Raw genomic sequence first — 16246 nt, 5'->3', positions numbered from 1 at the left:
AATTGCATTCCTCGTCAGTCAATTTCAGCAAAATTTTAGTAAATGTTTTTACTCTAAAACTTATGATAATCTGCATCCTCAAAAAGTAAATCACGAAAATAGTTTCCATCGGAAGTTGACAGGAGACTCCGTTCAAGGTATAAAAAAATATTCTAATTTTGTTGCTTTTTACTATAATTTATCCCAACAATTTACGATTTGCGTATGTGAAAAGCACTTTATATAACAAAACTTACCGGTCAAGATTACTTTCTCTGAGATTAATTATGTTCACTATGCAACCAGTTCATCGGTCAACAAATTTATATATGCGATTTATTTGTATTATCGGGTATGCTTTGTCAGTAGGCTTGGAATACTGATGTCCAGCGTATTCGGTTCAGGAAAGAAGGGAACTGGAAAGTACCGCTAATCATTTTCATTTTGTAAGCCTGTTATGGGATGGTTATTATTCTTATAAGTAACTATGTTATTGGAGACGAATGTCTTGTTTCTCGTTTTACGTCTACAACCATTCGGTTTAGACGTCTACAATCAGCATAAAGTAATATTTAATACTTTTTTTTTTATCTTAACATGTAAATATGAATTCCTGGTACAGCTGTTTCTTTACAGTTAGGGTGGAGATTTTCATCAGACCAGTAAACACATTTATTTCGGCCATTCAGTTTGAAGCGTTCATAGAATAGTAGACCTGCTTCATATCGAAAAATTAAATTCTCTACAAAATTCCAGCCGTTGTCAAAATCGTCTTTACAAGTTGCGTGACGTAATCTCGGCCGATAATACCTAAACTTTTGAATATTTCAATAATTAATTCCTTTTGAATATTTTGTAAATTTGGTCCGGGTTTTTCCAGACTAATGGAAACCTTCAGATTGATGTTTTGAGGCTCTTCTGATGTCTCTGCAAGGGATATTTTCTAAAGTGCGACAGGTTCTAGGCCCACCCGATTGATCGCGGAACAATCAGATGGGCCTGATTCAATTTTTTTCTACGATTTACGTAAATGTTGAACAGGTAGTAAAGAACTAGGAAAGCTAGCACGGAATTCTTCTACCGTATAAATTTTGTGAAATTATATCCTGATAGTTTATTACCATGTGTTGTTTCAGTTTACACTTAATCCCGTTGCCGCGTTTATTACATACCTTCGTTTAAATATGTCGTTTTTGTTGTTAATACTTTTATTAATGAATAGTGTGAATTTAATGGGGAAAAAAAAGTTTAAGTAATTAAGTTCATTTTTTTAACGGAAAAGTTTTGTTTGTGTAAATTTAATTTATATTAAGCTTATTGTAATTCTACCGGAAATTGTTGTAATGTATTGTAGTGCCACCACTTAATGCTATCTGGCTGTTGAGACTTGACTATAGGAATAAATTTATTGTTATTGTGCCTTGTTAGCTAATGGATCGTATGATTCGGTGGCGCTTCACCAAGTTGCTGGTCTTAAAAGTTTACCGTCTTATCATTATAATTTTTTTCTAGTTAATTTGTATAATTATTGTTTAGTTATTTATTGGAAACCTGAAGATGTAATTCAATATATCCCATAGTAATCGGTGATTAATTTAACAATTAAGTTACTGTATTGTGATACCTTGCTTTACGACAAAGCGATTATGATTCGATACGGTTTTATTTTTCAGTTTTTTTTTTCAAATGCCTTGAATTTCTTTTGAAATATTAATGATATGTTTTTTGCCAGTTTACTTTTTATAATCTCATTCTGTTATGATGTATTCTAGTTGTTCAGTAAACGAAAGAATTCACATATAATTTTTATTTTATAAATATGGGTAGATTATAAAAAAGAAAAGAAAGAGCTATAAGTAAAAAAAAAATATATTATACAAATTTCTTGAACATAGATTTGAGATGTTAAGTTACTACAGAATTCTACGTGGTATTAATTATTAACTTAACATCACTCATTTATTCTCAAGAAATTGTAAAATAAACGATTGCATAAATTTGGGTGTTTCAAATTGAACTATGAAGAGTATTTATTAAGTGTTCTAAACAGCAGTTGAACTTTACCACGTACGAAATATTTTTTTTTTTTTTGAAAATGCGGTTTGTCTTGTTTAATTGTTAAATGTATATCTTATTAACCGAACGAAGAAGTTTCTTTGTCTCTGAAATGATATTGTGACCTTGTACGAAGTTGTAAGGATTCCATATTGATTACTTAGGGGATGCAATTTTTTCTAGAGTAGTTACAATTATTACATTATTGTTTAGTTTTTAAAAAGATTTTTATTCAGTTAAAAGAACCAGAGTCCTTGTTTTTTGTTTTTTATTTTTATTTATTTAATATTTATGAAAGTTATAATGTTCAAAAGAGTAATTATTGCGGAGAATCGTTGGTAGGGTACGGGTCTAAGCAATATTTCACAGTTACGCTTAGTTTTCCAACAATAAGTAAATAAGAGTTGAACGTTGAATCTATACTTATTGCGATTACGTTATTATGCTACCGCATAGGTCTTAAAATGAACTAACGATTTTTTTTCTTCAAAATTATTGTACTAAAAATGCTTTCCTAAGTGTGGTGTATGATCGTATGATTACGCTCTTATATTATATTGTTGCAGTAAGAAAATAAATTTTCTATGAAAAAAAGCGCAAGGTTTTAGTTTTTTCTCGTTTTAGCAGCGTTGAAATAGTGTAGTAAAAATCCGCTAGAATGCGATCAATGTAGTTGAATAAAGTACGTTTATATATGTATATAAAAAAACTATACGTGGAGGGTTTATTGGCACTTAATTCGACTGTCTTCTATCTAGATATCACAATTTTTAATTTAGTAACGTTTAATTCATTTGAGAAAAAAATATTGAAACTTCTTAATTAAATGTACTGAAGGCATGCCGTAATTTAACAAATGAAATTTTTGAATGTTTTGAACTTGTGTGTGTGTATATATATATATATATATATATATTTTATGTACACAAAAAAAAGTATTACATCTGAATAGATTATTATCATTATGCAGTTAAATTCTTGTCAAGAAGTACTAGTAACGTATAAATATACTACTTTTAACAGCAGATGATTAGGTTAATGTATTTCTATTGGTGTGAAAAAGTATTTTCTTTGGTAACGTAAACGTAGGTCGTGTAGGGCAGTAAGACAGCTAGCTAGTTCTGCTTCGCCCACTTGGAACGACTTGAACCAATTTACTGACTTTTGTGTGTGTGTGTGTGTGTGTGTGTGTGTGTGTGGGCGCGCATAACACATACACACACACACACATTGTTGTGATCATTTTATTTATTTCACTTTGCTTCCACTATTTCCTACGATTAAATTGCAACTGGTGTGGCATTCTTTTCTTGATATTTGAAACTACATTGTCTCGGTTAAAGAATTTACGTTCTGTTGTAAGTTGTGGTTTAAAAGAATTTTCCTGCCTGTTTTAAAACAATTTAATTTTGATTTTGCTGTTTACTTATTTTATTTGTATTTTGTTAGTTTGCACGAAGTAATATTTTTTAATTAAAAATAATTTATACACCGTGAGTATAAAGTAGTTTTGAACTTAAAATTAAAAAAGGTGTTTGTAGATTAATAATGTTTATGTAGTTTTGAATTATATGAAGCAGATTAAAGGATGAAACGGTTTATTGTGTCAGTTAAAGTTAGTTTTTTTTTTATCATAGGTATTATTTATTTAATAGATTTTATTGGTATAAGTAACTTGTGTTATAATTTTTTATTAACAGGATATATAATTCTGTTAAATTTTATTTTTATAGGTAATATGTTTTAATCATTTATTGGAAAATACACTTTTATAGTAGGCCTTAATCTGCATGAATTTAATTTATTCTTAATCCGTATTTTCCTGTTAATTTTACAAAAAATTGAATAACAGTAAAACTGAAAAATCAGTTAATATTTCTCCACCGTCTAATTATTCATTTGTTTTACGGTCTGAAACAGGTTGTTGACGAAGTTTAGGTTGTTAAAAACATTTTAAAGATAATTTGTAAGGGAATATTTATTTTCATCTTTTTGGATCATAGATTTCCACTTCATATTTTTGTAACATCCCGAAATAAGTCAATGTTTGTAAAATGAAAGCCGTAACTTTTACGTGCGTCTTTATTCATAATTCTTGTTGTCTTATTAGAACGATTTTTGGACAAACTATGAATAGAGCCACAAATAAACAATCATCTTGTATTTATTAATTTTATTATAATTGTGCGTATTGTTCTTGCTAATTAATTTAATTATATAATTAGCAATGTTTTATATTTTTTATAAGAAAAAAAAAGAAACAGTAGTATAGTAATTAGAAAATTCTTCATTACGCTTGTTTCTTTACGCATGGTTTTGTATATTATTATTATGGAATGGAATGGAATGCAAAGTTGGCAGGAGTCTATTACTCCCTACTTTATCGCAGAACCTGGACAGAGTCCCTTGCTGCTGGATCATTCTAATCGGGCTTGTTTTTAAAAGGGTTATTTTTTAATCTCGGATCTAATTTTTCAAGTTTTGTCTATTATTATTTTAGTGAATTTAAGACGGATTTAATTGCATTCCAATCCGTTGTTAAACCAGCGTTATCGAACCCATTTCATGGGCCGACCGCGGAAGGCTAGGCTTATAAAGCCTGTCCTCCCGACGTAATTCCCCTTCAGACCGTCCACTGAAGTCCTTTCGGTGCTAACTCTTTAATAGGCTAGCAGGAATACGCCACAACGGGGCACTAGCTATAAGGAGCGAGCAATGCGTCCCCTTTTCCGGAGGAGTCGCAATTGCTGGGATATTTTGTCTTACTGTAAGTTTTTTTTTTTAAATTTAGACCGCGTTTTTGTTTTATGCGCGACTTACCGTGTTTGACGTCTTCAAACTATATAACTCGCGAAAACTTTTCACTCGCGACCCCGGAAGCGCGTCTGACGCACTATTCCGTTTATGGCTCATGCGATATGGAGGCCCCTAAGCCTGGTTTGTCGAATTTCGGCTACCGCACCGCACCATCACGGTGGTTCGTCCAGTACGGCGTGAGGCCGCTTCCTTACAACTGTCGGAGTTGGGTCCTCTCGGCAGATGTCCCGAAGATGACTGTGTTCGGACACAGCCGCTCTCCCGAACAGTCTGCGCGCCTGCGCCACCCCCACCTCGGACACGGATTGAAATCTCGCATCAGATCGGAGAGTGGCGTTCCTGACGAACCACGGAGCTCCAAAGATCGTCCGCAACGCGATGTTTTGGACGGCCTCGATCTTCTTTTGAAGCGAGGAGCTCAACACTGCCCCCCATGCCGGGTAAGCATATGTTAGAATCGGCAGTACGTACAGCCGAAAAATGAGGAGCTTAGTTGCCAGTGGGTACGGGCTGGCACTGTTCAGCACTGGGTATAGCGAGGCTCTGGCGGCCTTAGCCCTCCGGGTCGCATAATTTACATGTTCGCCGAAGGTAAGCCGCCTGTCCAACACCACCCCCAGGTACTTAACTGTTTTCTCAAAAGGGATTTTCTCCCCTGAGATTTCCAGCTCTCTGGTCGGTTTACGTGTCTTGCATGTGAACATCACGGCCACCGATTTTTCACCGTTGACCCTGATTCTCCACATGTCGAGCCACGGTTCCACTAAGTCCAGCTGCCTTTGGAGCCTCCGGACCGCGTAATCCACATTTGCGGATTCGTAGAAATATGCCGTGTCGTCTGCGTAAAGGGCCGTTTTGACCCCTTCCGACAGCGGCATATCGTTCACGTACAAAGTGTACAAGAACGGGGAAAGTACTGCTCCTTGGGGAACCCCAGCGGCTATTTCTCTGGTAGAGGAAATCGTTTCCCCTACGCGCACGACAAAATGTCGGTCTAGCAGATATGACCGCATCAGTCTGACATAGCGGTACGGGATCGCCGATCGCGCTAGCTTATAAAGCAGCCCGCTATGCCAAACTTTGTCAAAGGCCTTGGCCACATCCAGAAAAACGGCTGCAGTCACCCGTTTCCTGTTCAGGCCTCCGACAAGGTCGTCTATTATTTTTACCAGTTGGAGGGTGGTTGAGTGACCCTCCCTGAACCCAAATTGCTCGGGCCGCACTTCTCCCTCCATGTATCGCCTCAGTTTTTCGAGAAAAATCCTCTCGAACAACTTAGACAATACCGGTAACAGGGAGATTGGCCTATAATTCCGTGGGAAAAGTAAACTTTTCCCCGGTTTGGGTAAACATACGACTTTGGCCGTTTTCCAACAATTCGGGAAATATCCAACGTACAAAATGGACGTGAATATCACCGAAATTGCTGTAATCACGGAGGCCGGTATGTTCCGGAATGCACGGGCGCTGATCCCGTCGACACCCGGGGCCTTGTCGGGGCTTGTGGCCTTAATGGCTGCGGAAACTTCCGCTTCAGTGACTTGGTCAATCTCTAGAGGGGCGTCCTCCACCTGTGAGAAATAATCTACAAGAAAGGATTCCACCTCGGTTGTGTGCTCGTCGTTCGGGGAGGGAGGGGGGTTTGGAGTGAACTGCTCCTCCAAGGTATCGGCGAATACCTCGGCCCTCTCCGCCTCCGAGTATGCAAGAAAACCTCGCTGCCCCACAACCGGATGGCGAGGCTTCTTCCCTTCTCGCAGTCTCCTGTTCAACCTGAACACCGAGGAGATGTCGTCAGAGACCGTGGCGAGGTATTCGTTCCACGAATCCTCTCGATGGCTTGTCAGCAGTTGTTTTACCCTGTCCGTTTGATTATAAAAGGCCCGCTTATCAGCGGGGGACAGGGTGATTCGATATCTCCTCCTCAGTCGTCGTTTCTCCGTTATGGCTTCGGAGATATGAGGAGGGAGGTCGTTTCGAACAACTGCTCGAGTTTTGGCCGATGAGCTGCCTGCCAGGGCCTCGGTCATTGACGACGTGACGCGCCCGACAGTGTCGTCGATTTCCTCCGGGGTGTTCAGGAGCTCAGGATTTACCGGCCTGTACTCCCGCTGGAGGGTCTCGTAGAACCTTTTCCAGTTGACTGACCTTCGGGGTATAGGCGGGGGATCTCGGCCACCCCCTGCCTGACCTAGTTCCAACAGGACAGGGGAATGGTCCGAGCTGAGGTCTTCTATCGTTTCAATCATGAATGGGAGGGTACCCCCCTTCATGACTGCGATATCCAGCACGTCAGGCCTAGATCTGCCTGAGCGATGCACGAACGTGGGCACCTCAGGGCCTACGACGACCAAGCGGCGGGCTCTCGCCCTTTCGTACAGCAATCTGCCATTCGGATTTGTCAGAATGCTGTTCCATGACACGTGTTTGGCATTGAGGTCGCCCATGAGTATCACGGGCCCATCCCAATTTTCCAGCACGGCATCCAGATCTGCGCCGGTTACCGCGTCGTTCGGCTTGCTATAAGCCGAAACCAGCCGATACACCGTGCCCAGATGCTCCACATGCACACACGTTTGCTCCATCACGTTTGTATGAAGAACAACGCGCGTATGCATGTGGCGTCTGTGGACTAAAACCGCAGTTCCACCAGAGGTGCGAGATCCGGGTCGAACTGGCCTATCCGTCCTATACGTAAAATAGTTCCGAAGGGTCAGTTGCTTGTTTGGGTTCAAGCACGTCTCAGACAACAGTATCACGTCTATCAGTAGATCCTCGGCCAGACGGCATAGTTCCTCCGTCCGGCCTACTACTGAGTTGGCGTTCCACTGCAAGAGTCTGAGGGTGGGCCTAACCATACCTTGACAGTACAGCCATGAGGCACTCTATTAAGGACTGAATACAGTCCTTGAGAGATTTTGCCTGGAGCAGGCGTGGCAAAACCATCATGATATCTGGCAGGATATCCTTCACTGTCATCTGCGACAGGAAGTCCATGCCAGTGGTCTCCAACGGGGTAGCCGGTTTCGGATTGCCGCTGGGGGTGCCTTTTGGCGCGGCCGCCCTTTTGGTGGGGCGCGGGGCCACAGGGGCCGCGGTGTTTTTAACAGCCTGCTTGGCCTTCCCAGCCGGAGCAGGCTTTGCCTTTCCCGTCGAGGAAGGCTTGGCCTTCTTCGCCGGGGCCGGCTTTGCCTTTCCCGTCGAGGAAGGCTTGGCCTTCTTCGCCGGGGCCGGCTTTGTCGCCGCCTTTTGTTTTACCACCTTCTTGGTGGTTGCCGCCGGTTTTGGCTTGGCGGGTGTTGGGGAGGTTACCTCCCCTTTTTTCACGACCGCTTTTGCCACGGGTGCCGGCACCTCCGGTTTGGGGACTGTTTTTCCCCCACCGGCAACACGGGCCCAGCTGCGGCCGTCCAAAGTCGCGGGCTTTTTAAGTCCCTTGACTTTGTTTGTCTGCTCCTTATAATAGGGGCAGCCCCTGTAATTGGCCGGATGTGGCCCCTTACAGTTGACGCATGAGGCTGGTTCCTCACGCGGCTTGACGCAGGCAGAAGTGTCGTGGTTTCCACCACACTTTACGCATTGCTGGGCCCTCTGGCAGTAATTGGACGAGTGTCCAAATTTCTGGCATCTGTGGCACTGGGGTGGCCCCCCTCGTGACACAAATGCAGTCACTGCGACCTTGCAGTAAAAAATACTGCCAAGGTCATAAATGGCCCGGGCCAAAGGGGTCCTCTTAAGGGCCACTAGGCAGGTCGGGGTTTCCCGACCGTCCCTTGTGAGGAGCTTCTTAACCGAAACCACCTCATAGCCAAGGGAGGTCAGTTCCTCCCTTACTTCCTCCGGGGCAGCCCCATAGGGGATCCCCCGTATAACCACCTTCAGCTCCCTGTCCTTCGGGAGCTGAAAGGAGTGAAAGGCGATTCCCTTCGAGTGCAGAAAACTCTGCACCGCCCGGTAATCCGCCTCGCTGCCCAGCTGCAGCCTTATCGAGAGCCCGGTGCTTTTAGCCACCAGGCGCCCCCCAATCCTCGACTTTATGTCCCTCGCCAATGCTGGCCACTCTTTCGGGCAGTCCAGCATTATCGGCGGGATTTTCTCCCGCCTGACGGTAGCAGGCTGTGATGGGGCCCCATCATCAGCCTGCGAGTTGGCGGCTGCTGCAGCCTTGCTATAGCCCGCTACGGGCTCCGCCTCCATAGGAGGCGCGGAGTCCCGGCGTTTCTGGCGCTTCCTAGCACCAGACCCGCTTTCCTCTCCACCGTCGGACAGTTCCGTGGTGGGAGAACGGGGTGGAGGAGGCCTTATTTTTCCTTCCATTGAGGAAAATAAGGAAGAAAAATTTAAAAATTAAAATTAAACTTAATTTACACTTCTTAATCTACACTTGCTGTAAAATAAAATCACTGACAAGAAAATCAATTAAAAAATAAAATTATTTTAAAAGTAGCACAATAGTCCTATAATAATAGGCTATTTACTTAACGTATTCACAATGACTACAAGAGTTCACTTTACATTATTAGAAATATTGAATAGTATAAAAGTAAAATTAAGAAAAGGATTATCCTTTTCTTAATGTGACTGGCCTGTAGTCCAGGTAGCTGGCCGCCCGGCTGATGTCCTAGCAGACCCTTCTCACATTGTCTGGCGACGCAGGTAGAAGAACTGTTGAACACCTGGCTGGACTGGTTACAACTGACAATTCACAGAGCACAACAAAACACAACCTTTCACTACAAGAGCCAAGGATGGAATTTATTATTATTATTAAAGATTTATTTTTGTTTTGTAGCATTGTGTAAAAAAGAAAAGTTTAGTACTATAAGTAGAGCTATTCATTTTTTATTATTGACCGTTTTATTATTCTAAGAACGAGCGGAATAAGGAAAGTAAAATAAACCGAATGAATGCAGTGTTGTAAAAAATGTATGCAGAAGAAAAATTATTCACTACTGTGGAAGAGAACTTAGGTGAACATTTTATCTGTTTTTGATGTGTGTATTTGTGTACGTGTATGTACGTCGTACGTATATCCTTTTTTGTAAAAGTTGATTACGTACGTTTAGTTTTGTTTTTATTGTAATTTTTAAAAATGTTAAAGCTTCTACTTAAAATTTTAATCTAGTAAAAAACATTTAATAACACAAATATTTTAATTCGAGATAAAGTGGCTTTTCATTTTCTGAACTATTTCGGATTATTCTCATAAAAGTATCAGATTACTTCGTATACGTTTGTATTTAATACATTCTATTTAAGAAAGGTATAATTTTAATTTTTTAGTTAAGGTTAAAAAAATTCGTAAGCTAGCTTAGTTTATAATTAGAGTTCCATTTTATAATTATTTTTTCTGGCCTAAGTTAAGCATTTTAAATACTTGTTGCAAATACTTCATTTTTGTTTAATTTTCAGTCGATAGGCGAGCAATCTTGAATGTAAAGAATGTTTGCACTTTGCTCTCGCTCTGGTGATTTCCTAAAGACGATGTAAACGTCAGGCAGTTCTCTGCGCTGTATTAGTTCAATCTGTTTCTTTTCTCTTGGTAATTGTAAATACGTTTTTATTGTTTCTTGAGCTTTTAAAAAATGAACAAAATAGAAAATCCTACTAAATATGATCCAATCTTTAAATTCTTAAAGTAAAAATTTATCGATTAGAGGAAATATCTCTTATAGAATCGATCTATTTGGAAAAAGGGGTACAACATATTCGATAAATATAGATCAAATGTACAAGTTGAAGATACTTCTGGACGTCGTATCCGTTTGATTGAAAATCTGTAATGAAATTTGTAAGGAAAGATGGTGATTCATTATTGCGATTGATTACACGATTCAGTTTCTCAGATTTTATGATTCCTCCTGCAAAAAATTTACCGTAAGCTGAAAGATTTGTGCCTCTTAATGTTTACGGAAGAATACAAGAAAAAAAAAGTAAATTTCGCGATAGGACGATGAATTTTGTTGTACTTCTTACTGTTGTAAAACATGAAGCCATCATTTAACTACTAAAGGTAAACGCCGATCGGAATTTTTGTTTGTTTCGTATTTGTTTTCATGTTATGCTTATTTGTGTAGTGATTATTAGATAAAAAAAACCAAAAAAAAAAAACCGTCACTAGTGGCTGGGGAGATAAGCCGAGGATTTCTATATAGGTGGAGTAGAGAAAAACGTGCTCAAGCGTTTAAATTTAACTTTGTAATGCTGTAGAAAAATAAATAAATTTTTGTTGTAAGAACGTAGTAATCATAAGTTTTTAACTTATTTTAAATTTATCGCATCCTAAATTTCTTGACTCTCTGATTAACGGTCATAGTTACGGTTATGTATGCCTGTAAATTTATTTTTCTTTGTCGTATTGGGTTTTTTCAGAAACTTATTTCACTGCGGGATTTTCTTATTCAAATGTCAATATAATAATAAATTTAAATGTCTGCATCAGCACTGCAGACGTTCGTATATTAGTAGACTACTTTTATATTGTAATTGCTGTAGTAATTTACAAGTTAAATTACTTAAGTTAATTTACAAGTTAAAAAAATATCAGTTCACTTTTTTCTTTTATGTAGAATTAAGTTAAAATATCTCCGTTAATTTATTTTTAATCTTTCGACCGCTGAAACGTTTATTATTGATCAATGTTTATTTACATTCACTCTCCTTTTGGGCTATCTTCACCTTCAAATACTAATAAACATCTGTTATTATCAGGAGAAACTTTCTCTGCCAGAATGACAATGTTTTATTATTTTATTACTAACGCTTTGCGCGCGCGTGTTTTACCGTTTTTTAAAAAAATTAATTTTTTTTTTTAATTAGGTAATTCTTATATTACTGCAGTTACAAAACTGATTATTTAATTTATTCTTTTGCTGTAGTTTTGTTAAACACAATTATTACAATAATTTTTCTTTTAACTTCTGTTTTACACAACTCCCTCTTCTTTAGTTTATTTTAAATCTCTCGACTATTTTAATTCATCGTAGATGACTACAGATTTAAAACGTTTAGAATCTGTTTGCACCACTTGAGAAATCTTTTTAATTTGTTTTTTTTAAGAACGTTTTATTAATAAATGTGTTTTTGGATGACGGCTGTTTCTAGAAATAGCTTTCATTCGGTCGATGTTATACGTGCAGTCGTTATGGATAGCGATTTAAATATGCTGGATGTATACTTAAAGTTTGTATGTGTATATTTGGGTGCTGGCTTCATAGAATATGAATGCTTCTTGTACACGACCGACCGGTTTATGAATGCAACACTCGTTTGCTGTCTCTCAGTCGTTAATTTTGCTTTATTCACTAGTAAAATGCTGCAGGGTCTTTGTTGGTTGCATGCTTCATAATTATATATTACTTTCCTTTCACGGTAAGAGATATAAATTGAAATCTATTCGACTGAGTTTTTATTTCCACTGTTTTGTATTATCTTTTTTGAATTTTATTAAGTGTTGTCATTCATTAAACTCAGATTTTCAAAGATTTCAAATTAGTCACGTTTTTACTGGATATAGTAACACGGGGGATACTTAAATTCAAGTTTTAGGATTTTGTACGTTAATTATAAGATTTAAATCGCTTAAAAGTTTTGACACAATTTTATATAAAATTATGTAAAAAACATTTGTAGTTGCCGAGACGGATGATGAAGAGAGGGCGGGAGGGGGGTTTAGTTTGACAGATTACAAAATGCTGGTCTTCACAAAAGTATTTGAAAGTCGGGTTGGGATATATTTAAGACCAAATGTCTATGTACCGCAATTTTTAACTCCGTAATTTTTAACTAATTTACTTTTTTTGTCCAGATATACGAGTTTTGTAGTACTTCTAGAACGATTCCTTGATGTGGTAAAATGTTTTATGTACTTTTTCACATTTTTTTGTCTTTGGTATCTCAGATAGAATTAAATATCCTAGCAGTTTTCGTAAATTTTTGATACGGCCGTATCAGTTTTTTGCGATGACGTCATTTTTTAAAAATCTTTTACCTATAAAACTTTTAACAAAGCTACATAGTGTTGGTTATTGTTTCATGTTGATGTTTTTCCTTTTAAGTTTGGTTAAAACAAAATAAAAAACTACTTCTAAAAACAGTGTTTTCCTTTTATTGTACTCTTAATTAATCTTAATAAACCTTCGTAATATACAGTAGAGGTTTAATTGTATTCGAGATGTAAAGCAAATCTGCGCGCATGCCCGCCCCCAAACGGAATTTTATAACAGACATTTGCTTATTTTTGACGAAAACTCATCAAAACCGAAAGATGCTGAAATCCGAAGGAAGGAAAATTTGTCAATTGTTGGCAGTATTTGTACAGTTTTGTATCTTAACAAACTAAAATGAATATTCGTTAGAACTGATGATTTAAGTGATGTTATTTATGTACTGCTATTTATATACCGATTTGAATAAAACATTTATTTAGCTTTCTGCTATCGCAACTGCAGTGGCTTTGTCAATAACTGTGCATACGTAATACTGTATGCTACTCAAGAATGAATACTGAAAGAATAGCAGATTTACATAATTTTTCATTGAGTGATGATATAAATCTTAACAAATTTATACGGAAATAATTTTATGAGACTATGACTAAAGCCTGTTGAAAGAAAGAAAAAAAAGAAAGTTCCTCTGTTTGTCGAAGCACAAAAATCCACGACACCAATTATTATAGGACTCTACACTATTTTTACAAATGTTTTAACTGAGCAGATTTGGAAAAAAGATTTCAATTACTCGCTATTAAAAAATAAAACGCTATCGTTAAAACGATCACGTATTTTTTCTCAGTTTAAAAACAAACAGATGTCTGATATAAAATTCCGTTTGCGTGCGGTGTGTATGGTGTGTGTGTGTGTGTGTGTGGGGGGGGCTTTAAATCTCGAGAACGGATTAAATTTCAACTCAACGTCATCAGATTTGATGTAATTCTTGTACTAAGGATATTGATTATAAATTTATAAAATTGGTTTAAAACACACTGGAAATTATAACAATTGTGTTTTTAAATAAAAGAAAAGAAAAGAAAAAATTGAGATAATTTTATAAAATAACTTGGGCTGGAAGACTTTTTAATTCTTATTGAATTGAAAACCATTAAAGGATTGGGTATAATTCATCACATCCAAAAAAGAGTATGATTTTTATAAATTTTTTCTGTTAAAACAAACTGGTTTTTCTTTTTCTGAATGAGGTTTTATCAAGTAGAACAATTAAAGTAAGAGAGAGAATTTTTTCCCACAGAATATTATCATAGAGTTGATTCTATTACTTCAACACAGGATTAAACTTTATAAAATTTTAAAAAAATTCACTGTTGCTACTGTCAATTTAGAAGACAATTTTTATTTTCTTTTGAATTAGAAAATAAATAACGTGGTAAATTAAAAAATAATTTCAATATAAAGGGGGAAAAAATTAGCTTTAATATTAAAGCAAGTTCATTACGTTTAGTCGCCTGATTTTTATCGTATGGTTTTATTATCTTATACAGGTTCCTTTCATCGTGTCGGTTTACATTGTCCCCTCTTCCCAGCTACACTTAACTGCAATTTGTTTTAATATATTCTGTAATCTTTATTTTATGCACCGGTACTTTTTTCTCATAATATGCACCAAACTGTCAATTTTCCTAATCTGAATTTTTCTTACTATTCTTCCCTATTCTCTATTCTCCCCTATTCTCTATTCTCTTACTCTTCTCATTACCTCTTATTTTTTCAGTTTGTCTATTTAATCTTCGATCTCCTCCATAATCTTGTTTATATTTCATCCAGACTTCTCCCCCCCCCCCCCGCCGCACTTTCTTAACGTCCAGGATCACATCCATATAGAAGTACAACATTGTACTATGTAAAAACTATTATTTCTTCACATTGAATGTTTTCTTAGCTGTTACTTCGTTTTTACTTCGACAATCTTATGTTAACATGGTTCACAAGTATCTATTATTTCAATTATCTCACTTATTCGCTTTTTGCTTCTTTTGTGGAAAAAAAGTGTCATCTGTGAACCTTAATCTTTTAACGAATTTATTAGTCTGTATCCTTTCCTTACTCTTACTAAATCAAACAGATCGATTGAAATGTCCTTTATTCCTCGTGCTACGATTCGGGTACAAGTCTTTGATCCATCTACCATATCTTTCCAACATATTCTAACTTCATAATATTTCCTTTAGTTTATCCCATTTTACAAGGTCAAATGCTTTTCATTTACGAGTGAGCACAATACTGTGTTGTCATCTACATCGACTCTACGTATCGTTTTACTATATAGTTACGATCTGTTCCTTTATCTAAGGGTAACTTTTATTATTATTTTTTTTTTTTTTGTAATTTTAATCTTTTTATATAAAACATCTTTTGACACTAACTACAGCATTGATGTATAGAACATATATTATTTAACCTTTTTTTTTCAAAATGATTAAGGAATTGCGTGCCCGTATTATATAGACGATGGGAAGTGTATTTTATGAGTGGATCGTTTATTATTTTCGTTGACGTGGATTAAACGTACGATCAGTTGTCATTGCAGTCATCCAGTTATTAATTAATTAAAGTCTGGGAACAAAAGGATTTGTGTTATAATTAATGTTCTTTTATGTTCTTCAGTATGTGTTGTATTGAAAAAATGTCTTCTTTATGAACTTGAACTTCCTGTGTAATTTTATCATTTTTAGAAGGTTTGTTTTCATTTTCATTAACTGTACTCTATTTTTTTTCATTTTTTACAGTTTTCTTGGCCCAATATTTAGTTGAACTACTGAAAAGAAATATTATTATAGCGTAAAATTATTAATAGTACTTTCATCGTAACGTTATAGAATGAGTTGTAAAACAAAATACACATCTAAGGTCATACTTTCAAACCGCTTGATAGAAAAAAGTATTTTGGATCTTATTAAAGCTTGTTATTTACTTAGTTGCAGTTTATTTAAAGAAAACCTGCAGGAATTACGGAAATTTTAGATTAGTAAACTACACGATTGTCCTCTTTTTTTCACGGTAAATCAATTTCAGCGTCTATAACTCTGTTGGACGTTGGTGATGTTTTTCTTTTGTGTTTCAAAAATCATATTTTCCAATGCTCTATTTATATGTATATATTTTTATTTTGGTACTGTTGCAATAAGTACAGAATTTCATAATGTCGGTTAACCCTAGGGTGGGGAAAAAATAGGAAGGAAAACCTAATTTCTATTAATAGTTATCGGAATGTCGAATTTACGTTAGGAGACTAAAATATCTTAAAGAAAAATGTATGCGACGTTGGTAACGTTATTCCACGCTTACGTGAATCGAACTATATATCAGGCGGTCATCGATTGTGATTGATATTTTTCTTTCATTCATAATTTTTTTTTTTCATCCCGTTCATGATGAAAATT

The 16246-nt window shown here is 36.7% G+C and overlaps 2 protein-coding genes across 5 annotated transcripts in view; one reads left to right on the top strand and one right to left on the bottom strand.

Annotated features, from left to right (window-relative positions):
- tacc (transforming acidic coiled-coil protein) overlaps nt 1-16246 on the top strand; it is a 136707-nt gene that overhangs the window by 34532 nt on the left and 85929 nt on the right. The window contains exon 1 of one of the 3 annotated variants that reach the window (XM_075366455.1): nt 3608-3649. The exons of the other annotated variants lie outside the window; for them this stretch is intronic. Within the exon in view, the coding sequence (XP_075222570.1) occupies nt 3623-3649 (27 nt within the window). The 5' untranslated portion in view covers nt 3608-3622. Of the gene's footprint in view, nt 1-3607; nt 3650-16246 lie in introns of those variants that run through there. 3 annotated transcript variants of the gene reach the window in all.
- The window catches only part of NANS (N-acetylneuraminic acid synthase), an 80630-nt gene that overhangs the window by 57533 nt on the left and 6851 nt on the right, over nt 1-16246 (bottom strand). The window lies entirely within an intron of this gene.

This window comes from Lycorma delicatula, chromosome 5 (genome assembly GCF_047948215.1).
Source record: "Lycorma delicatula isolate Av1 chromosome 5, ASM4794821v1, whole genome shotgun sequence".
Taxonomy (NCBI): domain Eukaryota; kingdom Metazoa; phylum Arthropoda; class Insecta; order Hemiptera; family Fulgoridae; genus Lycorma; species Lycorma delicatula.
Note: the sequence above shows the minus strand (reverse complement) of the source record. Positions and strands in the feature narration are given on the sequence as shown.